The following is a 27,418-nucleotide window of genomic DNA, read 5'->3' as shown; positions in this document are numbered from 1 at the left end:
TGTATTTGTTTTCACCTGTACAGCAGCAGTTAGCACCAGCACATCGTCAAAGCCTCAAGCAGGTGAGCCCAAGGATGGTTATCTTTGATCTAGTGTTAGCTTTGCTGAACGCTGACCAGTCTTATCCGTGCTGATGGGCTGAGTGTCCCACAGCGCCTGGTCTGAGGCTGTGCCTCTGACCTGCTCCCGCTTCACAACCACATGCTGAGGGTGTAGGCTGTGAGGCACCGTTTGCAGGTGGATCATCTGGGGTTCAAGGGCAGAGAGAGTTTGTATCTGTGGTTTAATATCACCCTCAGTGAGGACTCATGTCACAGAAATAATGCAGGTATGGCTATTCCCACTGTACCTGTGAGACGTGCTTTGGGCATCTAGGCAAGTTCAGCCTCAGACCGAGTTCTGGCCAGCTGCTGCCCTTCATTCCCCTTCATGACCTGGGCTGTATCACAACTGCTCCCAGGATCAGACAGCCTGAGCCCAGCTGTAGGACATGGCCTGCAGGGAATGCACCAGCACAGGGACGGCTGGCATTGGTTTTAGCTCCTTGTGCTCTTCCTGCCCAGTAAGAGGGACAGAAGTGTAAAAGTATGGCTTACCCACTAGAAGGTTTCAGAGCTGTCTTAGACAATTACAACTGTTTCCAGACCATGCCAGCATCCACACCACACGCTGCGCAACAAGTTCTCTGCTCCAAGAGGGACCAGAGACTCCCTGCACTATTCCCTCCTTGCCAGAGGCACCAGCACTGGCCCCTTTGGTTTTCCCAAGGGCTACCCCGGCTCCTGGTTGGAAGCAGGGAAGGCAGAAGCGGTAGACAACTACTGACGGGTAGCTAGCCATGAATACCCTTGGGCTTTGCGCTTCTTTCCCACTAAAGAGTGAGCCCAGCCCACCCACCTCCAGTTAACATCCAGCCCCACATCCCCCAAGACATCATTTCAGAAATCTGCATCTTCATCAACACCTAAGGCCACCACTTCCATGATTGCACATCACTTCCTCCACCTCAAAAGCACAAATACCTTTGTTAATGACCAAGGATATCTCTGTTCAAGGTCAAGCTTCTGCCTGCTCCCTTCCCATGTGCAGGCAGCAAGGCCAGAGCACTGCAGTGACCACCCAGCACCAACGGTGACTGGCAGGTCAGACGGACCAGAGGTTTTGGCAAGGTTCATCTCACGCAGACATCTAAAGCAAGGAGAGGCCAAGTAAATGGGCTGTGGGCTGGAAGAGTTGGAACACAAGGTCATGGCACAGAACTGGGGTTTTAGAAGTCACCGCTGCACTCTCCAACACATGCGAAGGCTGGAGCAACCCCAAGCAGGCTCCAGGTACTCTGGGAAGAGCCATCACCAAAGTGACAGCACCCGGAATTGATTTGTGGCATAGTCCAGTCACATCAAGTGGCAATAAAACCATAAGTGGCTTCAGGATAGCAAGCCCCATCCGCATGAGATGAATGGTGGCTTTTAAAACCATCACTAAATCCCATCAGTGCTACATATACAAACCTCATTTATTTAAAAGGCTCCCATTAAAGTACCTTTTATTCCTAGCAACAGGCAGTTTTAAATCACAAAATAATTCTTGGATCAACCAACGACCGTCTTCATTCCCAAAGGAAGAGAGGGGCTGCAACAAAGGCCAGCCCTTGGGGACAAGGATTCTTGGACACTGTATTAAGTGTCCGGATGACATCTCCAGTGCCCCGGTGCGGGAGTGCTGGTGCAGCAGTGATGTCTTGTGCCTTTGCCACAGCGTGCAGGGTCTCCGCTGAGCTGCTCAGGATGACTTCACTTTGGAGAACTCTCGGGATGCACAGCAGGTCTCACCCAGCACGGACATGTCCCAGTGGGAAACATGCCAGGGCTCAGGCTTCAGCATCATCCTGGCTCAGCGCGGCAGCGTCGTGTAGGAGCGGCGTTGTCTCAGAGGGGGGTGGTTTGCTCTGTGTGGTGGGGCGATGTGGGGGTCTCTGCAGAGGAGAGGACAGCAGTTACAGCCATGCACACGGTGGTGGCACCGCGGTCAGACCACAGCCCCACTTTCAACACGTACACCCCAAAGGTTTTGGACTTCCACATGGCCCAGAACCCCTTTCTGAAAGTTTCTGATGATTTTTTGTACCACCTCCCTAATAAAACGAAGCTATTTCCATTCCTGCGCTTGTAACAACCCCCCCAGATGCCCAGCCTGAAGAGCTGTGTCACATGTGGGCCTATTGCTGAATTAGACAGAGGAACCCTGGGAGCAAGGAAGACATACCCTTAGTGGAAGAGGATGAGGTCAGAGAAAACTTAAGCAACCCAGACATATGTAAATCCATGAACCCTGATGGGATGCACCCGCGAGAGCTGACGGAGCTGGCTAATCTCACTGTAAGGCCATTCCACATAACCTCTCACAAATCCTGGCAACTGGGAGAGGTGTCCAATCCTGAAGTAAAGCAAGCATCACCCCTATCCTGAAGTTCAAGCAGGAAGACCTCAGGAACCACAGGCCAGTCAGCCTCCTTCCAGTCCTTGGGAGAGGGTGATGGAACAGCTACTATGCTTGACCAACATGGTAAACTTCTATGATTAAACAAATGGCTTGACAGATGAGGGGAGAGCTGGAGATACTGTCTACTTGGATCTGAGTAAGGCTTTCAACACTGTCTCCAATAAGAACCTTGTAGAGAGTCCACAAAGTATGGGCAGGCAGTAAGCTGGACTGAAACTTGGCTGAAGAGACAAGCTCAGAGCATCATGAGAAGCGTGACTGAGGCCAATAACTAGCGGTGTACATGAGGGGTCAATACTGTCTCCAACTCTGGTTTACATCTTTATTAATGACAAGTATGTTTGCTGATGACACAAAATGGGGAGGAGCAGGTGATACACCAGAGGGTCATACTGCCCTCCAGAGGAACATCTCAGGCTGGAGAAATGGGCTGAATGAACCTCATGAGGTTCAACAGGAGGATGTGCAGTCTTGTACCTGGGCAAGAACAAACCCATGCCCCATGACATGGTAAGGGTCACCCAACACTTGGGCGGTTTGGCAGAAGAGAACCCAAGGGTCTTGGTGAACACCAAGTTGAACATGAGTGAAGAACAGCATCCCACGTAGCAAAGGCAGCTAACCATATCCTAGGCTCCATTAGAAGTGATACCAGCAGGTCAAGAGAGGTGATCCTTCCCCTCTGCTCATCACTGGTGAAGCCACACAAGGAGCATTGTGTCCAATTCTGGGCTTTCCAGGACAAGAGAGATGGAGCTATGGGAATAAGCAAAGGGCCACTAAACTGCTTAAGGAACTGGAGCAGGGGGGTTGGAACTGGATGATCTTAAGGTCCTTTCCAACCCTAACTATTCTATGATTCTATGTGTGCAAAGGCCCAGAGAGCTGGTGCTGATTAGCCTGGAGAAGGTTCATGGGGGAGTATTACCAGTGTATGCAAGTATACAAATGGAGGGTGTAAATACACAGCCAAGCTCTTCACAGTGGTGTCCAGAGGACAGGACAAGAGCCACTGGGCACAACCTTAAACACAGGAAGCTCCACCTGAACATTAGGGAACACACTTGGGTTTTTCTCACTCTGAAAACTGTAAAAACCGGAATGAGTTGCCCAGAGAAGTTGGGGAATCTCCATCCTTGGAGATACTAAGAGACATCTGGACATGGTCCTGGGCAATCAGCTCTAGGTGGCCCTGCTTGAGCAGAGCTGATGGACTAGATGACCTTCAGAGGTCCCTTCCAACCTCACCGATTCAGTTACCTTGTGATCCTGTAATACAAACCCAGATTCTTTAATACATCAGAAATTCCCTCTTGAAAGCCTTTCCATGGAGGCTCCCCCATATCCCAGAGGGGAGTGACACCCGCCAAGTGACTACCTGTTACCCCATGAGTTTTTGCCCATTCCAAAACTTACCTCTGGATCTGAAACACCCGGAGTGGGAAGAAATAGGCAAGAAAAGTGTTTCCTCACACCAGTCCTACTTTTCACCCTAATCCCTGCTGATAGTATTAGGGCTGCATATCAGGTACACCAGGAGAAACAATAAAAGCATGTGCTTGCAGCCCAGTTAAGTGTGAGTATTAAGACATCTAAAGTGCCCTGACCAAAGCCATGAGACACCGTTTATATCCAAGCTTGCTACGAGTGCATGTCTGGTAGATGTGGACAGTAAACGTTGCTGTTTGATTGGCTTTAAGCAAAGTTTAATCAAATCAGGACAAGACAAAAGTGTGTTACCTTGACTGGGTACCCACCTACAGTCTGGCTTCCTGCAACACCGTCCCCTTAACCGGAGGCAGCTTTTTGGCAGAGGTGCCCTGGTTGGCCTTATTACTGTCTGAGTTCTTTTTATTGCTACTCCAAAATAAAGTGCATTTTTCCTAGAAGACAATCAGGCTCGTTTATGGTGCACTTGGACGGGAATTCCATGAGGGTTCCAATTTTAGGAGGAGATTTTCAAATCATTGTTTAACTAGGATCTAGTTATTAACGAAGATTTCAAAATCTAGGTTAAACTAAGTCCTATTTTAGATTTTGGGCAGTGTCAAGCCAGTTTTAAATGGTCCGTTTGCCTTTCAAACGCATCACCACAAAGGCTTTAGGCCGTGTTAGCTACAACGCTGCATCTGGACATGTTTTTCACCTGCAGAGCTTCACACATTGTTTAGAACTGCAGGTCCAACGGATGCATTTCAAACTGGCTCCACTGTCAGCTAGACTAAGATTTAAGTGCTCCATAGCACCTCATCTGGACCGGCTTTAGAGCACATTGCTCCCTCCAGAAGCCAGGGGCACACAGGACACTCCAGGAAGGAGTTGGGATCAGGGAGACCTTCGCGCTGGCAGACACGTGAAGCTGTGGTCAATGCCCCCGCTCAGTGCCCCCTCCCCTGTGTCTTCAAGAGGGAGGACTGTGCATGATTAAGCAATCATCAGCAAAGATCAGCAACGCTTCAATCAAATGAGGAACACACCTTGGCTGCAAATTGCTGTCTTCCAGTTTACAAGCTCTTATCTATTCATTAGACATGCGACTTCCATGTGTTGTTGCACAGCTTGCTTAGATTTATAAGGTCATCAAGTCTCTCATTTATCACTTCTCAGGTAGTCAGGCACCTCCTGCAGCTGATTTTCAGTTCTAGCACTTCAGCACACTTGTGGCTGAGCACCCAAATACAGCAGGCTTAGGCCTGGGTTTGGGGTATTTCACAGATACTCAGTTGACTTGAACACATTTACAATCCAGCTTTTCTTCCTGACCCTTCCTGGCACAGTTAAGGCTCTTTGATGGCAGGAATTAAGACTTGCATAAAGCAGGGGAAGGAAATGCCAGCCCAGGGCTGTGTAAGGTCTTAGAAACAATGCCAGCAAATAGACATTTTTTAGATATGCTGGTGCTATGCAACAGAGCGAAGTGCACTTGCCAACAAGCACTTGCAGTGCTGAAGCAGAGAGGTTCAGCACACAAGGCCTGACCACCTCAGGAGCACAGTAAGGGTTTAACACCAAGCACCTCGGCCCTAGCATTACTCCCACTCTGCAGGGAGGTGTGTGGAAGAACAAGGGGATTTGGGATCATGTGCTTAAGTCAATTAAGCAGTTGTAGGCTTGGTTAAAATCCTATTACGTGATACTCTGAGAACCCTGGCACTGTTTAAAGTGGGTTTGTACTAGTGTTTCTGTGAGGGCAGTTACAGGAGGTTAAGCAAAAGCAGCCCCTCACACAAGCTCTCCCCTATAGCCCACTTTCATCCTAAGCATCACCTTTTTATCCCCACAAGTAGCTTCACTTCTGTAACTTTAGAGCCAGCTCAAGACACTTGGTTGTAGTGGAAAAGTAAATAAGCTTGCTTTGAAGCAGGTAAGGCTAGGGAGCTAGATCTCTACTTCAAGAGATAAAGCTTTTAGAAAGCTTAGTGTTACCAGGTGAATGTTCGGGAGCTGAACCTCCATCACACGTTTTAGCTGGTTTATATTCTGTCCTTACAGCTCAGAGCTGTTTGGAGTAGTTTGCTTGAAAACAAGCAAGTTCCAAGGAAAGACAGAGCACAGCCAGGGCTGAGAAGCAGCCACAGTGTCTGTGCCTCTCCTGCAAGAACACAGCAACTGCGTTTCATTAGGGAACAAGCTGTGCTCAAGTAGCTCCATCCCCTCAGGAAGGCTCTATTCAGATTAGAAAACTGCTGGTACCCTGCAGAGATGCACAGATTTGTGCAATGGCACAGACCTGCTGCTTTCTATGGAGGCTGGGTTGATGAGCAAGGCTTGTTCTTTCATCAACTGGATGAGCTGAGAAATACCTCCTCCTACAGGAACCCATTTCCATCGCTGCTGTGCGCTGAGAAAGCCAGAAATGCTTTCATGTTATCTATTTGCAGCCCAGTTTCTAGATGGCTGAGGAAGTCTTGCTGCTACATGCTGGCATTTGGCACCATTGGGTCACTGTTCGTGGCATCAGCCAATGTTTCCTCAGGAGTGTTAGATTGTCAGCCCAATCTACATCATCTGATTAAGTCTGATTGGACTTACAGCATTTCCCATTAGATATCTGCAGGTTCTTACCTGACTCATTGCCATGAGTACAGCTGCTGAGATAATGAGCGGGATGCTCAGCCCAAGGCAGATATACTGCAGGTAGTCCAGCAGCGATGGGATCAGCACCAGGTTGGTGTAAAACTGCTTTAGGACCGAGCCTTCGATGGATCCACTCTGCTCAAAGAATCAGAGCTGTCAGTGGCATTTCCCTCCCACCCAGGGCTGAGACAAACCAGCTGCACAACTGCCCTCCCAGCACAGATTAGGGAATTCAAGCAAGACTCAGACTAGAGGCTTTCACTAAACAGTTGGAATCAGCCAGGCACGCACACAGCTGGAGACTGCGCTCCCAGGCCCACATTAGCTTGGGGATGCTGGCAGCTCTGTTGTGGGCCCTATTTAACCCCACATCTAGGGCAGAGCCAGAGATTTACCAACTATAGTGCAGGGTTTGTTCAGCTCAGAGGGATTAATGGCACAGCCAAGTATTATAAAGCCTTCTGTTGGTGCTTAATTAGTCTGTCTTGCTTAAAGCTTTATCCAAAGTGGAGTTTTCCCAGCACTGGGTGATGCATAAGCAGTTCCCCCTCCCACAGGAGAGGCTCTGCAGGATCAGGTCAAGGAAGGCAACTCACCTCTGCAAACCACAGCAGCGGCAGGACCACTGGCTTAATCCTCCCTGTTTGACTGGGGGAAGAAAAAACCCACACACTTAGACTTCTGGTTGATGAGCCACAATTAGAGCCATAACTCTTCCTAAAGAGCTGGGTCTGACAGACTGGTAATGGCCAGGAAATCAGTGTAAGGAAATAGCAATTCCTGCTGCTTCAGTGAGCTGCTCCCCCCTTAGGGGACCAGGTCCAACTTGGCCTTTTTACACATGTGCAGAACTTATGCTTCTATTTGTGCTTAGCAGTAAGTGCCATTCCAAATCTGGGCTGCAGGGACATGAACTCAATGTACTGGAATGCTAAACTTCACATGGCTGCAAGACACCTTTGTTATCTGTGTGGAAGCAGAGGGTGCAAGCTCATGGCACTGGGGCTGTCTGCTGGTGTATGCCCTAAAGCCAGTCAAAGCAGCAAGAGCCATTCTGTTTGCTATCAGAGCAGAAAGTGCCTTTTTGGACACAGGCTACAACTGTCAATCCTGTGGACAAAGCATGTTTTGCCTCTTCATGTTGGATGTGACACCTGAGAAGCAGCGGAGTGCAGGCGAACCAATTCTGCACCTCACCAGGAGGAGCCATGCACATGCTGCACTGCTAAAGCATGTCAGTTTGAGGTCACTGTCATAGCTGGCATTTCACCACATGAGCCAGCTGGCTTCTGCAACCATGACAACTGGTAATGTTGAAGCTACTTCATCTCTGCGCAGAGTAAACTCTGCTCAAGGGAGATGGACATTTCTAAAAGGTGACTACTTACATTATACCAGACACCTGCTTTATGTACAGGTTCAGCTGGAGCTTGATGGAGCAATTCATGGGGATGCCAGTCAACTGCATAGAAAGAGACCAACCAGTTCATCAGTAAAGCCAACATTTGTCTGGAGAGCTTTGCAGAAGAGCAACCCTTTACTTCCCATCCTAGCTGCTCGGGATTGGATCATCCAGAGCTCTACTGCAATCACCACACACAGGCCAAGAGCATGGCTGAGGTTTCCACCAAAGCACAAGCATCAGCCAGGCAGGCACCAGTCCCCAGGCTCTAGGGTGGCTGCTAACAGAGGAACAGCACTGTCCCCATGGCAGTTTGCCCCCTTCACTTGAAGGGCCACCAGCCAGTGAGACTGTTGCAGCATCTCCTTTGGGGTGGTCTGAAGGCACAAAGTTAACCTGGACACACATGGCTGCTGCAGAAGGCAGCACACAGCAGGCAAACAGCATCAAGGGAGGTGTTGTGTGACCCAGGGCTTTTGGGGCTCAGCATAAGCAAGTTCAAATTACCAAGCAGCGTGTGTAACCTGTAAGTGACCCCCTACACAGGATGCTTTAATGGCAACTCCAGTGTTTTCTGAAGCCTGATAAGCCTCTTCTGTTGTCCATCCTACCAGCAGCAGGATAGAAATGCATCAATGCAAAAGATCTGTGCAGACAGGAAAGGACAAAATATTTCCCATAATGAACAGACAGCACTGTCCACCAACATCCCAAGACCATGAAAACACCCCACTTCAGAGCCAGTCTTGATGATACCCATTAAGGCAGTGGTTTCTCATGACACTGCAGTTTTGCAACACATTAAGGGCAGAGTTTTTGCTGGATTGCCCGTTTGCACTCAGCAGACTGCAGCTAGATAAGAATACAGTTAATTGTACTGTTATCAGTAGACGTTTGATACTGTAATAAACTTAATTAGATTTCCATAACTGCGATAAGAAAAGCAGAGAGAACCCAATGCCTAGATAAGCAGCACAGCTCGCCTTGCCTCAAGAGGGGAACTCATTTCTTGCTCGGACAAATGTTTGGAAGATCTGACCATGTGCCACACAAGCCATGGGTGGAAGATCCCAAAGTCCTCTCCCCACCGGAAGCTGGGACAACAACGGCTCAGAACACCCCAACTCATCACCAATGAAGCAGTAACTTCACCCTTACTATAGATATGTGAGAAGTGTAACACAGCAGCAGTGCAGTGCCAAAGCAGCCAGTCAGATGGGCAGGTTGAGAGACTGGAAGAAGCCAGCCCAAAAACAGTGGTGACAGCTTCAGCTGCAGCACGGTCTCAGGCTTTGCTAGTTAGTCCTCAGATCTGGGGCATAACTGGGCTGCTGCTAGATACACCTCCTGGTGTTACAGACCTGAGTCAGTGGAAAGAACTTGACTGTGCTTACCAAAACAATTATGCTTATAATTGGTTCTGCAATTCTCCACAAGCCAGGCTAATTATTCAGTTTATGGCTGTGACATTTTTTATCTGCACTTGTCCTCACCAGTCTTTGCCCTATGGAACCTGCTCAAATCAGTGCCACGGGAGCAGAGCGAGGCTACCACGCAGCCGGTGGCAGGCTCCACACTCAGCCCAGCAGGACCCCCGGGGCACAGTGAGGCTCCTCCATGGGTGAGGACCCCGGCAGGCTCACGCTCACTCACACACTCACCGGGTGCACGTCAAGGAAGAGCGCATGCTGGTCCTTGTTGGGGTGCAGGCCTTCGACAGCGTCCAACAGGACTGGGTCAGCATTGTAGAAGTGAGGATGTGAAATGAACATGGGTGCATCTGGATGAGAGCAAAGACACCTTAAGTTCACCCAAACCCATCTGAGAATTCTTGCTGTGATTTTGAAGCTATTGCAGCACTTGTTCTGAACAGGCTTTTATACTTTTCTAATCCCAGACAGAAAGCTTCTTCCCTCCCCTCCCTGAAGCTCTGGGAGGGTAAAGACCCAGTGCTTAAGCTACGCTCTCCCACCTATGCAAAACACGATGATACAGCAGGAACTCGCTGTACCCAGACACAGGCTGGGGCACTAAGGCTGAATTCTCACACTCCTGCATGACCTGCACTCAGTGTCCAAAGTTAACATTGAATTTGGCAGTTACACAGCCTGCCTCTTCCCACCTATGCTCTTCTGCCTACTCCCTCCACAGCCCAGGGGACATAAAACTCCCATTGTATCCTTAGGCATTCCCACAAACACCAAGCTGTCATAGGACCGTGGAGACCAAGAGGACTTTGCGTACAAGGATTTTCCCTCTGTCCCTCCTTGCTGAGATGCCTACAGGTGAGAATGTCACGCACAAGACCCCAGCACTCTGGTAGATAACAGAGCTGGTTTTCCAGACAGCCAAGCTTATATCGCATCCCCACAGTTAAACATTGGCGAAGGGAAAGCCAGAGGAGGAAAGGACTTACTCAGCTTACAGGAACTGACGTTCTGGATGCCAGACTGCATGCAGGGGCAGAAGCCTTCATTGGGTGGATAGTCAGTGCCATTGGCAAAGAGAGTTTTTGGTGCCACGAAGCGATAGGTGGGCACACCCTGAAACTTCCCGGACTGCTCGTACACCAGCCTCATGGATCTGGAAGGGTTTCATTGGAGAAGGATCAGGATTAGACAACAAGTTCCCAGCCCAGAACTGGGCTCTTATCTTTGCTGGATAAGATGCAGTTGCAATGTAACTTAGACTTTGAGATCAAGATAAACACTCAAAGCAGTGCTTTGGATGGGGAATGAGTATTTAAGCCATTTGCTTTCCATGTTTTAACACAGATAAAGGGTTGGTCAGAACTAGTTGTGGACAGAAAACACAGGTTTATAAGTCAGTTTGCATATCCAGGTGAGGTTAGTTCAAAGGCGTATAGTAACCCCCAGGGCTGCTCTCCAAGAGATAATACCCTCTTTGGGAAAGCCTTGGCTCCGAGGTGCTCAGGGGACATGCACAGGGGATGGACACTGGCTAAATCTCTTTCGCAGCACAACTTCAGCACAGAGGCTGTCAGGGGAGTGGAAATTCTTGCTCCATTATGCAGCAAGACTCTTGACACAACAGGCTGTGATGTGATGCTGCATTACTGCTACCAGCTGTAAGGAGAAGATGCAAGCTTCCATGAGGGAGGTTTGCTCCTTTCACACTCAAGCAAGCCTTACAGGGATGCAGACAGCCTGGGCAGGGGGAAGCTTATTCCTACAAACACCTTCTGACACCAGAACCAAGGATGTGGGATTAAGGGCATGCTCAGCAGTTACACGGATGACTCTTGGCTGAGCTCACCTTCCAGCAAGGAGGCAGAGGCTGCTGCAGCACATCAGCAGGATAAAGCCTTGCCTACCTTGCAGGGACATCCAGGCAGCTGCATATCAGCATCAACTGCACCTAATGTGCAAACAGCACAGATGTGCCCTGCAGCAAGGCAGATACGCTTAGTCTATTAACTGATCTTTGCGACTCCTTCCTCTCTAGCCAGGCTAGCAGAGTGGCAATGGGGGGATGTGAGGACAAAAGACAACAGAGCCATTTCCCCCACAGTGCTGTCAGGCAGGAACCTCCAGTGCTAACTAGAAACCAAGTATGGGTTTGTCCTCTTCACTGGATGCCTTGCCAAAAAACACGCTCTGTTCCCTAGAAGATTCTACAGAAACAAACGTGTATTTAAGCTATGATTATCAGTAAACTTTCCTGTAAGTTATTGGCTCCGGTGTCATTTTGGTATTTGCTGATGCCCCTTATGTGGAGGAATTCCTGCACTAATACTTGGCTCAGCTGACTTTGCTTGTTTGAAGAGGTCATTGTTCTCTATCCAACAAGAGCACTTGCTTGTTTTGCAGCACTATCTACAAAGCCTGAATTAACATTATCTTTCCCAAGCTGGGGACAGGGGTTTGTGCCACCTCCTGTCTCCCCTCCTTCCAGCCTCAGGGAATTTCCACTCAGGCAGGCCCTGCAGGGTACTTTAATCCCTGTGTGATCAGCTAAAGTCAGGGTGTCTTTACACAGGACAGATGCACAACAGCACTGGAACAAAGCAGCAAAAAAAGAGAAGAAAAAGCAGCAGCCTGGCAACAGGGGCACAACCCCCCCAAAATCACTTCTGCAACCATTTAGTCAGCTGAAACAGTTCTGCAAATGGTTATAGCTGCATTTCCTTGTGACAACTCTTACTTCTCCCTCTCACCTCCCACGTCTTATCTAGACGGGTTATTTTCTACTGATTCAACATGGGCAAGTTTGACTTCTCCAGTGATCTGGGAGGTATTTATGAATAGCACAAGCCACTGCTAATTAGACAACTATGCTGTTTGCAAAGCTCAGATACTGCAACACGGAACCGTGGCTGAACTTTAACAACAGAAAGGAGCCCTGAGCCCTCTGCGTCACTGCACAGGTATGCCGTGTGCACAGGATGAACACTGCATCTCCTGCACAGGGGCACACTGGCCTCACCTGCAGGCATCCGGGCTGTAGAAATCCAGCGATGTTGGGGACATGAATGGTGGCCACATCTCTCCTGCTGTCCCATTGATCATGTTGCATCCACGGCTCCGCCAGTAATTCACCTATAGGACAGACGTAGCAAGAAGAACTCAGAACAAGGAGAGAGTTGGCTTCCAGGCCTGCATGGGACATCCACCACTCTACACTGCTTCCAGAGCAGCTTGAGGTCGCAACACTGAAGAACTTCCAAGACCTTTCCCATTCAAACATCTTCATAATTAGTGGAAAAATAGGACAAGATCCAACAGTCTCTAGTGCTCCCACAGTGATTGGTCTGTAGATTCAGCTGATTTTAGGAGTGGAATCCCACAAGGGAAGAATAAGCACTCCTTTAACAAGTAAAGGAACACCTTAAACACAGGCCATGGGACCCTGGGACTTCAACATCAGAAGCAACCAGCTCCAACAGGATTTCAAGGGAATCCAAAGGACACAGATGATGAGCTGAATTTAATCCTTTCTGTAAGCCTCTTGCTACATAGAACAAGAGCCACCTTCTGCCAATTTGCCAGAAGTTGCAGAGGTTGAAGTCCTGTAGAAACTTGCCTTCAAGCCAGAGACCCACAGACACAACAGCACCGAAAGCTTCAGTTTATCATGCTTTAGATCAGGCACTGCCCCCCTATAACAGTTTTTCTGCTTGACACTTACCTCCTTTAGCCCATTCCATGAATCCACCATGTGGACTTCACTGATGTTCTTCATGCCCGTGTTCACTGTGAACAGTCCTGAATTGGAGTTGTTGAACTGCAGAGAAAAGAGGCTAATTTTTAACCATTATATACAACAAAACTGCAGTACGTTACTGACTTTGCATGCTTCCTCAGCTCTAGGGGTGCTCCGCAGACTGTAAGCTACTGAGCTTCTATTCATTTCAGTTGCCAGCAACAGCTCCAAACACCAGCATTTCTGCCCAGGTTGAGAACTAAGGCAGCCTGACACAACCACCAGCTACACATGGCTGCTCCAAACACTTTGTGAGGGGACTGAGCATCCGGGCTGCCCCTAAGACCAACACTGCTGCGATTTTAGCGTTCCCAACCAGCAGTCTACTCACCTCCACAAATATGCCAAATTTTCCCTTGAAAGGGATCATGCCAGGAACAATTGCATTTATGGCGTCTATAAGAGGGTCTTCATAGCCCCACATGATCTCCCCCACCGTCCGGTTCATGAACGCCTGCTGTTGCAAGCCAGCCAGGGCTCCACTCAGTAAAATCTTCACAAAGGTTGGCAAGTTTTCCATCATTACAGCTGCTCCCTGGGAAAGAAGCAAACCTGAGACAAGAGGCCCGCCTTTTCCTCTTTTTTAAGTGGAAGCAATGCATCTTTGGTGCTCAGCAAGGTCCTTTGACCACATCAATCTACATCCCTCAAGAAGTCCTTTGGACAACCTGAGGCTTACCATTTACCCCCAGTTTTGGAACAAAGCAATTCAGAGCTCACAGGCTTCACTTCCTTAGAGGATGCTCAGGCAAGGCTGCAGACTCGAGCCCAGCTGCTTTGCCAGTCCCTCTGCACACTCTGTTTTTGGAAGGATAACAGCCCAATGCAACAACCAGCACCCAGAAAGCTGAAAATTGCATGTTATAAGCTTAATCACTTAATTGCTTTATTAGCTTTAAGCCCTAACTGAAAGTAAGCTCTGAGTCAGTATTGAGCATCATCGCCCTTCCCTCAAGCTCAGAAGCTGGTAACTATCCATGGAGCAAATTCTTACCATCATTAAAATGTTTGGCACAACGATGTAGTCGTCTTCACGGCCGTTGGACAGCTCTGGCTGGAAGAAGAGTTTCCGATATTCCAAGAAGGAGACAGTGTCATTGTCATGGAATGTGATATTTGTCTTGTACCTGAACTCTCTGCAAAGAGATGGGAGAGATCATGGGAACCGTCCCCTCAAGCAGTACCCCTGCAAAGCAAGGCCTGTGAGTAAGGAGGGGCTGCACAGGCCTGTGCTTGCTTCTGAAGAACAAGAAGGAGACCAAACCCCAGGAAGAAGCCAAAGGACAGCAGGGGAGGCAGCATCCCAGGGAACATGGTATCAACCTCACAGCCCAGCCATGGTTAGGGTCTAGCAGGAGGAGATGGCAGCCTGGGAGCAAGGCATCCCTGGCAGATTTGATTCTGCAGCAAAGCACAAAGTGTTTCTTCACAACTCGAAACCCAGCTGATGAGAAGGTTGAGACAAAAGCATAAAAACCCTCAGTCACTGCAGCTACAGTCATTGAAAAGCCCAGCCATATCAGGGAAATGCCCAGGTAAGCAAACCTACACCAGCACACATGTCCAAATAACTTCCAGAACAGAAGATGACCAACCTAGATGCCACGAGACCCAGCACTGAGCCCGCACTGATTTGCCCCAGATCTCCCTGATGGTTCCCAGGTTCAGGGCACCCTGACCTTCCATCATGGCTCTCTTCCTCAAGGCTTCAGGCAGTACCACCTCCTGCACCCTGCCCAGCACTGCTCCCCTTCACTCCATGCTATAGGGGCACCCCAGTCTCATGGAGGCCACAGCAGCACGAGCTTCTCCGAAACACTTGCGAGCCTGTTACAGCTCCCGAGGGAGCTGAAGCTCAACCCGCCAGCAAAAACAAAGTCCTTTATTGTGGAGCCTCTGCTTTATAGCGCACATTAGGGAAGGGCACTAATCTCTCCCAGCAGGAACACAAGGACACTAATAAGCTTTGCCCCTTTGTTTATTCTTATTTACAGTGAGGGAAGCCTTTCTTCCAAGCCAAGTGACCGATGAAATCACAACATACAGAATCCACATGGTGTTATGGTGTTACGTGGCAAGCCCAAAGGAAACAAGGGCCAACATACTGTCAGGTTTCCCCCAGTGCTACTGAAACAGCTTTGGATTAAACCAGTAATCTTTCTGCCTGAGCTTGCTTAGGCTGCTGACCTAGCTTCGCCTACATGTGTAGGCAAACACATGCTACTTAGGGGTAAGTTCACACACTCAACCTCCACCATCACTTTGTGTTTCAGGTCCTGAGAAGCATCTGGGGCTTCAACGACCATCTCCAGCCATGGCAAATAGACCCGGCCCTGCTGTAGGTGGGCCTGATCAAGTTTTAGTGCTCCATACTGGTTTCCATAACCACAGCATTCATTTTAGGCAGATTCGGGATCTCATGTTGGATTGGCCTAAGACCTCTTACCCATGAAGTTTGATATTGAGGTGACTCCAACTCTGGAACTGGACTCTCAAATGAACAGTGAAGATAAAACAAGTCCACTCTGAACATGCGGCTTGCCTACCACCATACCAACACCCCTCATGCCTATGTTTGGACCACATCAGTCTGGCTGCCCAACAGACCCCAGCATGGGACTGAGCTCCACAACTCAGTGAAGCACAGGCCAAAGGTCCTCCTACTTCTGGCTTTAGCAAAATCAGGGCAATTGGAGCACATTTGGGTCACCTTAAAATCCTATGCCACCAGCCTTGCTCCAAGTATGCTGATGCTAAGCCCTCCGGCCAAAGGAGATAGCCAGAAGCCTGGCAGGCAGCATAGTGAACAGGCTCATGCCTAGCTGGACCGCACATGGTACCTAACCTGTACACATAGGGTCCATGCTGGTGCAGCACCGGCTTCGCTCCCTGGAGGACCTGGTTGGGGTTCAGCACTTCAAAGAAATACATTGACATGTAGAAAGGAACGGGAATGTCCTTCCACATCTTGAAGGAGATGCTGCCGGGGTCGATCCTGACATTCTGCAAGGCAAAAAACAGAGTAAGGAGACAGCTCTTGGACTCGTTGGCTGCAGCTGAGCACATCCACCCTCAGCTCCATGTCAAGCCCAGCTGAAGGTGGCAGTTCCAGCAGGGGCTCTCCAGAGGATCCAGACACGTTTTACAGACTGAAACTGAGCCTGATCTAAACCGGGACCTCTTCTGCATGCAGAAGCATCAAGTTCATGCCACAGGATGTCTGTAGGCTTATTTATTCAGGCTCAACTTTCCAGATCCTACCCACAGGATTTCAGAGCTCTTTTGACGTGCTGGAGGCTCGCTTTGAATTATAACGAGCCAGCACTGAATTATTCACAACTCCGCATATCTGACTTGCCAAGCATAAACTACCCTGTCCTGAAGCAAGTCCTGCAAGGTTTGGCAGACCCATGCAGCCAAAAGCAAGCAATGGCTGGGAATCATCATGCCCATTGACACAAGTATATGGGTACCAGCAGGGAGGGCCCACTAGATTCCCAAAAAGCAGAGAGAGAACCGGGATGGCAACCGAGCTGGGTCCCAACAGCGCCATGCAGGACACCTTTGCGTCCTCTCAGCTCCATCCTGCAGTGACTCATAGCTGGTCATAAGGTAGGTCAAAGGCCTTATGAAGAACCACAATCCTGTTCCCATATCACTGTCTTGTGTGCTGGGAAATGCCTGGAGGAGCCCAAACGTGACTTAAGCCCTCTCCAGGTTCCCAGTCCAGGAGCTGGCATCTGGCCACATCTGTTTCGACTCCCTCCCAGCCTTCTGGGAACTGCCTTACGGATAAGAGCCTGTTCGTTCCTTCGTGAGCACTTTCTCTGGATGAGTTCCACCATAATCTGTGCTTCCTCTGCAAGCACAAGCCTTTGTTACTTCGGTTAAGTAACCCAGCCAGCTTATGGAAGCGGGTTTGATCTGCTAATAGCCAAAGGCACATGGCTGTTATCCCTTTGCAGCTCAGTTCCATAATGGCTCTCCTGCCCTGGAGCAACTCAATGTGAACATACAAGTATTCGCTGCTACGCGGGGCTGAGTTGTGAAAGCTGCCGGAGGCTTCCCTGCAATTCTGCATCTTTAGCAGTTTCACGGCTAGGCTGTGCTACCTGCAAGCAGAAGCAGCAGCGATAGGACACGTTTCTACTTAGCCTGCTTTATAATCCTGACTCCTGAGTGTCCAACAGAGTACGAGCAGCAACATCTGCTTTCCTTCACTTGCTTATTCCTGCACCCCCTGGATCCCTTGCTGCATATGCATTTATCTATATAATACGTTCCCAGTCAGACGGAGCTGCATCCTGGCTCCCTGCTACATTTCTCAGCCTTTTCTCATCTGGGCACAGCAGCTCGAGGTACTCCACAGATGCTACAAATTAAGATCTACTTAGGGTAGCTTTAGAATTCAGCTACTTGTAGGTCAAAAACGTGGTCATATGCCTAAATAGAAAGAACATGTTTCACTTAGGTGGATTATAAAGCATCACCAAGACGTCTGATCCCTCCTGAGCAGACTGTAGTCAAATCCTGCTCCTCCAAGAGGGAGGCTTCAGCCACCCCGCTCAGTAAAACCAAGAGCTGAGGTTCCCTCTTCAGATGAAGAGCAGCAACCACACTGTACCCAAGCACAGCCTCAGTGTCAGGCCTCGTTGTCCACATCCTCCCACCACCACCCTCATCACCCTGCTGAAAGACCAAAGCCAGCGCTGTCAGTCTTCTCCCAGCTTTCAGGCAGGACAGCACAAGAGCTCCCAGGTGGAGCAGAAGCACCAAGTGGCAGAGGGATGAGTTGTGCAGCCTCACTGTGTTACGGCTCGGGTCTCAGGCAGGTTGGTGGCACTCCAAAGGCCTCCAGAGAGGCAACATCCCGAGGTTTTGCAGATTCTGATACAGATTCAGTTCCTGCAATGGGGCAGGAAACAGGCTCCAAGTTTCCTGTTTCTACTGCGCGTTCCCTACAGACTTGAAGACACACTCAAAACCATCGCCTCTTTGCAGCTAAGTCCTCCTCCATCTTGACAGAGCTCAGGAACATGGGGCTAGGGATATTTCTCACCACCCTGGATATAACTCAGTTATTTTTTCTATTTCACATCAAGTTTCCTAAGAGCTCAGGACCATTTTGGCTCATGCTGGAAATTCAGATACCAAGGGCTTGGGATAAAGGGAAAACAAACAAGGGCTGGTATTTCCTCACTGTGAGTTACTAGAATTTAGCTAACCGGGTAGAAAGAACTGGGATTAGCTAAAAAGAGGGCAGAAAGGGGTTTGCACCAAAAATGTCACTCCTGTTCTGCAGGGGCCATTCAGCATTTTATCTGCAGGTTCCAGCTCCTGATGCCCATGAAACTGAACAAAGACTGACTTCTAACGCTTAAGTCACCGGTCTGTGTGGCTTTGCCCATGCAGCAGCAGCTCCAAAGGATAGAAGTTTGTTTTCAACAGGGACTTTGCAGCACAGGTAACCACAGCCATCGGCTCTGGGATGTTTGTTCACCTCTTTCATCGGAAGCACATTTCCAGGTGTTGATCTGGGTAAGTGCAAGCCGGAGGAAATGCCCAGGCAGGGGCACATGTCCTTTAGGCAGGGAGAAAAAGGGTTGGCTGAATGTGGGATTGAGCCAACTGGATCATTACGGCAGGATAAGGTATCCCAGCAGCAAGGGCAGGAGTGCTGGCTCCCAAGACTGTGCAGTAGTCACTGAACAAACCAACTCCATCCACAGCCCCGTGTCTTAACCACAGGGAACAACCACCCCCCTTCAGCCTCAGGACACCTGTGGGTAAGACAGGCCTTTAGAGAGGCAGCTCATTAGGTTTTTGGCGACTTGGAGGTTGCTCCATGCACAAGGCTCCTTCAGAGCTCTCCTGCACATCATCTGTCCCGTTTCCAGTCTGGGAATTGTCTCATCAGAGTTAAGTCCAACCCTGTCAATGAAAGGAACAACTAGTGCTGCAGGTTAAGGCAGCAGGGACAGAAGGAAGGGCTGGTGCTGGGCGCAGTGCTCAGCCTGCCAAGCTGCTGAGCCCAGCACCACCAGCATTGTCCTCCCCATCCAATTCCAGCTGTGCCTAAAGCCCCTGCTAGCCAGGGATGAGCGCCCATTCAGTCCAGGCGCGCCTGCTGCAACCCAAGCTGGCGCATCCCAAGCCGCTATTTGCCCACACTAAGCTTTAGAGGCAGCTCAGAGCCTCAGCCCCCGAGGGCTCGGCTGTGTCACACTGCTCCGGATCACGCTCTACACGGAAACCTGCCTGAGCACCAGCACCCCCTGCACCTTGCACCGGGGCGCACGCACGCCAGCCCCGCTCCGCTCCGCGCTCCCAGCCACGCACCAGCTCCAGCCGCAAGCCCTGGGGCCCCCCGCAGCAGACACGCTCCCGGCCCGGCCCCGCTGACCTTGATAACCTGCTCCTTGACGATGCGGGGCCCCACCAGCAGAAGGGAGACCCCCAGGAGGGCGCAGGCCGCCCCGGCCAGCCCCAGCCCCACCGACGCCCTGCGGCGGGCAGAGCCCATGGCGCGGCGCAGCAGAGCAGACCCGGCCCCCGCCCGCCACCGCCGCTTTATGGCCCCGCGGCCCGGCCCGGCCCGGCCCGGCCCGGCGGAGGGAGAGGGGCTGGAGGCGGAGCGGAGCCGGGCACCGCCTCTCGCACGGCGCCGCCGGGGCGGGAAGGTCAACCCACGGGAAGCAGAAGGGGCTGCGAGCGCGGAGATAAACCCGTGCATTAAAACCATACAGATGCGTGTGTTTATGGCCACCACCGCTTAACCTGCCTCTGATTTTCCAAGGAAATGGGGTTTTTGTCTATCTCGTGCATCTGAAGCGGCCCTGGGTGAGACTGACCGCTAAAAGCATCATGGAAGTCAGCAACAAATCAACAATGAAGGGAGGAGTCTGGGTTGTGACAGCCTATTTTGAAACAATTACATGCACTCCTTCTTTTAAGGCACAGAAGACACATTGCCACTCTTGCAGAGGGCATTGCTGGTTCCCACCCTTCAGCCTCCTCCTTTTCCCACTTCCCACCCCTTACTGCACGGTGAACTACTCATGAGCTCCAACATCCAGCACCCACTGCTTTCACCCCAGAACACTTCAGTGATTTCCCTCTTGCCAGGGCTTTTACAGCCTATGGGACCTGCCTCGTGACATTCTTGCCCATCGTTGCTTTGTCCACTTAGTGTACAGCTGGAATGAAAGCAAATTCCAATTTTTAATAGTCTGGTGTGCCTGAAAGTAAGAAGTTTGCTTAATGTGCTTTTACAAAACTACCTACCCCATAACCCGATGAGAGGGTTGATGAAAGGTTGAGGAAAGGCCGGCTTTAGCCAGATGTCTCAGGCGCAAGGGCTGCAGAACCCGCAGTGACATCCTGCACTGCCACCACGCAGCCACCCACATCAGAGCAGGCGCTCCACAGCAGTGTTATGTGAGCCCATTGCTGCAGAAACACCCGGGGCAGGGCCTGGCAGTTTCTGGGTAAAGCTGGATTATCAACGCCTCCCAGCTATTGAAGGTTCACATTACACACGCATGCTTACATAACCCAGCAGCTGTGCAACATCTGCAGACTGGCACGGAACACCAGTCACTGCCTCAGAAAGTTGAGAACACTTACACAACCTCAGGAGCACTGATAGCTGAAGGGTTAGTTACGCTTGCCAGGCCTGTGTAAGCTTTGCGTAAGGCTGTTTTGCAATGCCTTTTGTACACAGAAGATACATAACTTTGGTTTCTTAAACAGCTGATTTGGTTAATGACCTTATTTTTTTACATATGTTAACATGATTGCCCACTGTAGGAGAGGATCTGCTTTGAGACCATCTTAAGAACCTGAACGTGCACAGGTCCACGCAGCCTGATGAAATCCATCCTCAAGTCCTGAAGCAGCTGGCAAATGAAGTTGCTACGTCAATGTCCATCCTATTTGAGAAAGCATGGCAGTTAGGTGAAGTTCCCAACAACTGGAAAAAGTGAAATATAATCCCTATTTTCAAAGAGAAAATGGAAGACCAATGACAGACTCACCTGTGTCCTGGAAAATCCTGGAGCAGATTCTCCGGGAAGGCATGCCAAGGTTGGTGACAGCTGACATAGCTTCACTAAGGGGAAATCCTGCCTGACCAATTTGATGGCCGTGATGGGGCTACGGAGCTGACAGGGAAAAAGTTGACTTCATTTATCTGACTTGTGCAAAGCTTTTGATACTGTCGCACACAACACCCTTGTCTTTAAACTGGAATGACATCAATTTAATGGACGACTCAGTGGATAAAGAATTGGCTGGATGGCCACATTCAATGGCTCAATGTCCAACTGGAAAGGGGTAACAAGCAGCTCAACTTAGGGGTCAGTGTTGGTTACTGAGGCTGTTCAACATCTTTGTCAGCAGCATGGACAGTGGGATTGAGTGCGCCCTCAGCAAGGCTGCCAGGATCACCAAGTTCTGTGGTTGATACACTGGAGGCAATGGATGCCATCCAGAAGGGCCATGACATGTTTAAGAGGTGGGCAATGCCAACCTCACGAAGTTCAGTAAGTGCAAGGTCCTAGATCTGGGATGGGACAATCCCACACACAGCTACAACCTGGCCAGAAGAGGACTCTGGGGTGTCAGGTGATGAGAAAAGGAACATGAGCCAGCAGTGTGTGGCAACATGTTCTAGTGTGAGGCATCCCTGACCATGGCAGGGGGTTGGAAATGGATGATCTTAACACCCCTTCCAACCCAAATCATTCTAAAATTCTAACTTGACACACAAGCTTTTGTGGATGCAACAGCTTTATTGGAATGAACAAGTGCAGAGAAGCTTTTACTTAAACACAAAGAGCAATCAGGAGGTTCAGTTGCCACCTCTCAGGCGCAGCACAAGATGAAGCGTGGATTCCTTCTGGATGTTGTAGTCAGACAGGGTGCGCCCATCTTCCAGCTGCTTGCCAGCGAAGATCAACCTCTGCTGGTCAGGGGGGATGCCCTCCTTATCCTGGATCTTGGCCTTCACGTTCTCAATGGTGTCACTGGGCTCAACTTCCAGGGTGATGGTCTTGCCGGTCAGGGTCTTCACAAAGATCTGCATACCACCTCTCAGGCGCAGGACAAGATGAAGGGTGGATTCCTTCTGGATGTTGTAGTCAGACAGGGTGCGCCCGTCTTCCAGCTGCTTGCCAGCAAAGATCAACCTCTGCTGGTCAGGGGGGATGCCTTCCTTGTCCTGGATCTTGGCCTTCACGTTCTCAATGGTGTCGCTGGGCTCAACCTCCAGGGTGATGGTCTTGCCGGTCAGGGTCTTCACAAAGATCTGCATACCACCTCTCAGGCGCAGCACAAGATGGAGGGTGGATTCCTTCTGGATGTTGTAGTCAGACAGGGTGCGCCCATCTTCCAGCTGCTTGCCAGCGAAGATCAACCTCTGCTGGTCAGGGGGGATGCCTTCCTTGTCCTGGATCTTGGCCTTCACGTTCTCAATGGTGTCACTGGGCTCAACCTCCAGGGTGATGGTCTTGCCGGTCAGGGTCTTCACAAAGATCTGCATACCACCTCTCAGGCGCAGCACAAGATGGAGGGTGGATTCCTTCTGGATGTTGTAGTCAGACAGAGTGCGCCCATCTTCCAGCTGCTTGCCAGCAAAGATCAACCTCTGCTGGTCAGGGGGGATGCCCTCCTTGTCCTGGATCTTGGCCTTCACGTTCTCAATGGTGTCACTGGGCTCAACCTCCAGGGTGATGGTCTTGCCGGTCAGGGTCTTCACGAAGATCTGCATGTTTCTCTGCAATGAGAACAGCTCCACCTCAGTTTCCGGTCCCCATCCTGCCCTAAGCCCCTGCTCGGCTCCCGGAGAACGCCCTTCAGCGACGCCACGCCCTACGTGCAAACGTCACCGCCTCACGTCATGTGACGTCAGAGCGCAGAACCGCCCACATCCCCCTTCCTCTTCCCGCCCAGGACGCCCGCCATCTTGAAGGGCCGCTGCGCCTGCGCGGCCGCCATTTTGCCGGTAGCAGCTTGTGTCGTCCCCCCCCGCCGGCCCTCATTGCCGCCGGCCCGCGGCGCTGCCGCTGTAACGGAACACACACACACACACACGGCCCGCCCCAACGCCGCCATCTCCTCCATCCGCAGCCCATTCCCCCTCAACGTACACACGCACCTCCTGCCCCGACACCCAGACAGCACCTAACCCTGCCATCGCCATGGCAAACGACTCTACCCTCCGTCTATCCCCGAAGCAGCAGAGCGGAGCACTCACCGAGGGACCCACAAGCCGAACTGACCGCACAACACCAGCCCAGACTCACAGACCTGCAACTGCGCCACACATTCATGTCCTCCACCTTATATAGCCTTTGCGGCCCCGCCTCTGCGGCTCAGATCACTCCGCCAGGCGCTATTTTTCCTGTGGTGCTCGCCGCGGCTTTACCTGACGGGGGGAGGGAAACGAGGCCCGGCAGCGCGGAGGAGTCAGCGCTTTGAGCGGTGAAAGGACCCAATGGCGGGCGGAGCCAGTGCGTGCCCGAAGGAGCGCGGAGGAAAACCTGGCCTGGATCCGCCAGCGCCCGGAGCGGGAGGCGGCTGCGGTGCCTCAGTGAGCAGGTCCTTCTGCGTTTGGGGGACACCCCCCTACCTAAAGCTTCTTGTCAGAGCATTACGGTTTATGTAGGGATTTAAACCCCAACAGTCGCGTTAGAAGCGGTCCAGAAGCGTGTTTGATCATGCTAGAAGGAAAGAAGCAGTGGAGGAGCATGGAGCCCCCCTCCCAGCCCAGGAGCATGATCTGGAGGGGCTGCCATGGAGCCCAGGGTTGGGAAAGATGGGGTGAGGGACAGAGGAGGCCCGACGGATAAAGAGGTGCAAGTGCTGCAGATACATCTGAGGTAGAATCAGTGTGTGTGTATATGTGCAAATGGAGCATGTATCTAGGACAGAATGGAGTCTATAATTCAGGACTAAGGCCTTGCCACTGTGGTAAAATCAATCATAAATATAGATATAATAATAACAATGCCTATTTTTATTCTATTCCCACTTGCAGAACACCTTCTGGTACATCTCTTGCACTCCGTTGGCTCCTGGTCCACCCCAGTCGGACTGCATGGCGATCCAAGCACACAGCTGAGCGCAAACGGGCTTTGTTCGCAGGACTGGTGAGATGTTCAGTTCAATCCACCCCCAAAATCCTTCCTTTGCCAGCACCCAAGGAAAACGGCTGCGTTCCAAGCGACACAGATGACACCCAGCGCTGCACACCAGTAGGAAGGGAGCGGAGGCCCAGCAACAGCTTTGTGATTGGTTTGAGGGAAACCCACTTGCCTTTGCCTGACACATAGAGCTTTTGTAGGAGGTGAATGCTCAGCCTTGGCTGCCTTATGTTTGTATTGAAACTTAGCGTTGCGATAGTAATAATAATCTCAAACACCCGGGGTGGTTAGCTGGGGAAAAAAAAAGATCCACTAAAGTATTTTGGTTTCTTCTCAGGGGTTTTCATTGTGTGCAGTTGGAGTTGTATAAACATGGAAGATTGGAATAGTCTTTCGGCTTTAGGTCTCTTATCTGAAAGAGAATAATGATGATAAGCCTATTCTTTTAGTTACAGAGTGAGCATGCAGAACTGCTCTAAAAAGAGTTAGGTGGCAGTGTATGTTGTGACAAGACAGAATTTTGTAATGATGAAATTGAGATGATAAAGCACTGTTCTTCATCTCATTAGGGTGACTGGCCATTGAGCATCCTGAGTGAGTTTGTACCCGACGCCTGAATCAAATGGTGGAGCAGCATTCTCCTAAATGTTCAGATTTGTGCTGTATTCAGGTTTAAAGGCAGACATTGGGCCCGAATGCCACAGGGTCCTCCACTACCCACGGCTGGTTTGCAGAGCACTGCTTTCCCCAGCTGGGAGGGGCTTCCTGTGGACAAAGCTGCTCTGTGTTTCTCCTGCACTCTCTGTACCCCTTGCTATGCTTTCAGGACAAGCTTGGTGAACAATAGGACGTTGGTCCTAACAGACCATGACCTATTTCACTGGCAAATAGTGATTTCCTGTGCCGAAATCTGTTACTTTGTGCCTATAACTACAAAATGCCTGGGGTAAGAACCCTCTCTTTTCTCACATTCATGTGCAGGGTATATTCCTGAAGTACAGCTGCCCAGAGGGATCCTACCCAGGGAGCTAGTTACAACAGGGGTCTTCACATTGAACAGTGCTGTAGCCAAACGTTTGGCTCAAAATAACAACTAGAAATAACACTAGTAAATAAATAGCACAAGGAGCCTTTCAGCTGCTCCGGCAGGAAATGTCATTTAACATTTGTCACTAGTCAGCTCTCTGATAACTGAACAGGGCAGATAAAGCAGCTGGTAACTGCACTGTGTAGATATAAGCTCTTTCAAGCTCTACATGGGCTTTGGTTTCAGTTGTTTCCCAAGAGCTCCTCCAACCTGCTTCAAGTGGAGCCAGGTCAGCCTGCAAGGGGCTGCCCTTTCTCCTTTTGGGCCGCTCTGCCTCTGCAGGGCCTTAGTGTGGCAATGAACTACCTGGAGAAACACAGGAACTGTGTTTCCAGGAGAAACAAGTGACAAAACCCAGGCTTTTTGGGCAGCGTGTTCATAGTCTAGCTTAGTGTTCCGTGTGGCGCAGCAACCTTAATCCCGGGTAAAACAGAATACAGAGACAGAACAGAGAATAAATGAGGCAGGCAAAAGTGGAGATGCCGGGGATTGAACCCGGGACCTCATACATGCAAAGCATGCGCTCTACCGCTGAGCTACATCCCCACAACGGCATTGCTGCTCTTCCTGCCGGCCAGCTTTGCCAGCGGAGGGGCCGCACTCCCGCCGCTGCCGCGCAGGGTAAAACGGGAGCTGGGTGTAAACCTCAGGCAGTTGTTGGCAGTGCGGGACCGCGCTGCGTTCGCGCACACACAGACGTGGGTTAGTTTTATTTTTTCTCCGGAAGTCAGAAAGTTCCGTCACGGAATTGGAAAATGAAACAGAAAAAGAAACCACAGCCTCCCCGTCGGGGAATCGAACCCCGGTCTCCCGCGTGACAGGCGGGGATACTTACCACTATACTAACGAGGACAGCTCATGGGGCAGGTTCTGTCCGCGCCGGCCCATCTCCGCGCTGCACTCCCTGCAGAGAACCGCATTCTACTGCGCAATGCCCCCACACGTGTGAGCGCCCGCGGGGGTGTTCGGCACAAAAGCCTCTCGCCGGGGCCGCTCGGCAGCAAAAGGACCCGCTGTCACCGGCGGGATGAGAGAAAAAGAGCTCTGCCGAAACCCGGGATCGAACCAGGGACCTTTAGATCTTCAGTCTAACGCTCTCCCAACTGAGCTATTTCGGCGGGCACACAGCCGCCCGCTGGCCGCGGATAGGACCCCGCCCAGCGCACCCGTGGTGTTACCGTGGCAACAGGTGATGGTGATGCCCGTGGGCCCAGCCGCTGCCCACCGCTTCCACCGCACGGCTTCACACCCCGCAGCGCGGGGACGGGACCCCACCGGCAGCGGTGGCAGCGGGGCGCTCGGAACGCACCTGGGAGGAGCGGCGGACCGCGCTCCCCTTCACCTGCATAAAAAGCGGCCCTGCGGCCGTACAGAGCCCGCTGCTGGGTGCGGCGCGGCCACTCGCCTGCAGGCCCCGCGGTTCCAAGCGCGGAGACAAAACGAAGAGACCTCCCCGTCGGGGAATCGAACCCCGGTCTCCCGCGTGACAGGCGGGGATACTCACCACTATACTAACGAGGACGGGCACGGGAGCTCCTTTCAGGCCTTGCACTATAAGGACACGGCCGCCGCCAGCCCCGGCCCTGCCCTAACGGCGCTGGAGCTTGGTACGGGGCTGAGAGGAGCGGAGCGGTGGTCCCGCTGGGCCCTACGTGCGGCGGCCCCGTGTATGTATTCCTGTGCGGGAAATAACTGTTCACCGAGGGGATGTAGCTCAGTGGTAGAGCGCATGCTTTGCATGTATGAGGCCCCGGGTTCAATCCCCGGCATCTCCACTTGTTTTGTTGTGGTTTTCGTTTCCTTTCATCCCGTTTACCCAAAGGAGTCATCAGTCGTTAACAGGCTCCGTGTTGTCCTTTTCTTTCTTCCTTCCCATAAGCACAGCTGCAATTCGTGCTAAAGGAGCCCAGTCAGGAGCTCACAGCACCCCCGTGCCTCTGGTTGCTGCTAAACACTACCCCATTGCAACACTTACATGATAAA

At 51.1% G+C, this 27,418-nt stretch overlaps 2 protein-coding genes, 1 long non-coding RNA gene and 5 other non-coding genes across 10 annotated transcripts; 2 read left to right on the top strand and 6 right to left on the bottom strand.

Moving 5' to 3' along the window:
* Positions 1–1,498: 1,498 nt before the first annotated feature.
* SCARB1 (scavenger receptor class B member 1) lies at positions 1,499–19,808 on the bottom strand. Of its 3 annotated transcripts, none has more exons than XM_065692652.1 (13): positions 19,608–19,808; positions 16,050–16,207; positions 14,199–14,340; positions 13,536–13,739; positions 13,130–13,225; positions 12,428–12,540; positions 10,398–10,564; positions 9,643–9,761; positions 7,968–8,041; positions 7,176–7,227; positions 6,568–6,714; positions 4,260–4,385; positions 1,888–1,975 (listed from the first exon to the last, which is right to left on the bottom strand). In XM_065692652.1, the coding sequence occupies exons 1-12, from the start codon at positions 19,725–19,727 to the stop codon at positions 4,260–4,262; spliced, it is 1,518 nt and encodes a 505-aa protein (XP_065548724.1). In that variant the 5' UTR covers positions 19,728–19,808; the 3' UTR covers positions 1,888–1,975. The 3 variants fall into 3 exon arrangements, with proteins under 3 accessions (XP_065548726.1, XP_065548724.1, XP_065548725.1); XM_065692653.1 differs by having other exon boundaries at positions 10,407–10,564; XM_065692654.1 differs by lacking the exon at positions 4,260–4,385 and having other exon boundaries at positions 1,499–1,975.
* Positions 19,809–21,976: 2,168 nt separating this feature from the next.
* On the bottom strand, positions 21,977–23,568 carry UBB (ubiquitin B). The gene is made up of 2 exons (XM_065692669.1): positions 23,460–23,568; positions 21,977–22,979 (listed from the first exon to the last, which is right to left on the bottom strand). The coding sequence occupies exon 2, from the start codon at positions 22,971–22,973 to the stop codon at positions 22,056–22,058; it is 918 nt and encodes a 305-aa protein (XP_065548741.1). The 5' UTR covers positions 22,974–22,979; positions 23,460–23,568; the 3' UTR covers positions 21,977–22,055.
* Positions 23,285–25,892, top strand: LOC136020975 (uncharacterized). The gene is made up of 3 exons (XR_010615620.1): positions 23,285–23,803; positions 24,243–24,551; positions 24,918–25,892. It is a non-coding gene; the product is annotated as an uncharacterized LOC136020975 (long non-coding RNA).
* Positions 25,893–25,909: 17 nt separating this feature from the next.
* On the bottom strand, positions 25,910–25,981 carry TRNAA-UGC (transfer RNA alanine (anticodon UGC)). Its single transcript has one exon. It is a non-coding gene; the product is annotated as a tRNA-Ala (tRNA).
* A 234-nt stretch (positions 25,982–26,215) lies between these two features.
* Positions 26,216–26,287, bottom strand: TRNAD-GUC (transfer RNA aspartic acid (anticodon GUC)). The gene has a single exon. It is a non-coding gene; the product is annotated as a tRNA-Asp (tRNA).
* A 193-nt stretch (positions 26,288–26,480) lies between these two features.
* Positions 26,481–26,553, bottom strand: TRNAF-GAA (transfer RNA phenylalanine (anticodon GAA)). The gene has a single exon. It is a non-coding gene; the product is annotated as a tRNA-Phe (tRNA).
* A 331-nt stretch (positions 26,554–26,884) lies between these two features.
* TRNAD-GUC (transfer RNA aspartic acid (anticodon GUC)) lies at positions 26,885–26,956 on the bottom strand. Its single transcript has one exon. It is a non-coding gene; the product is annotated as a tRNA-Asp (tRNA).
* Positions 26,957–27,138: 182 nt separating this feature from the next.
* TRNAA-UGC (transfer RNA alanine (anticodon UGC)) lies at positions 27,139–27,210 on the top strand. Its single transcript has one exon. It is a non-coding gene; the product is annotated as a tRNA-Ala (tRNA).
* Positions 27,211–27,418: the final 208 nt, after the last annotated feature.

This window comes from Lathamus discolor, chromosome 12, assembly GCF_037157495.1.
Source record: "Lathamus discolor isolate bLatDis1 chromosome 12, bLatDis1.hap1, whole genome shotgun sequence".
In the NCBI taxonomy this organism is placed as follows: Eukaryota; Metazoa; Chordata; class Aves; order Psittaciformes; family Psittacidae; genus Lathamus; species Lathamus discolor.
The sequence above is the reverse complement of the archived record's forward strand: the minus strand, read 5'-3'. Positions and strand labels throughout refer to the sequence as shown.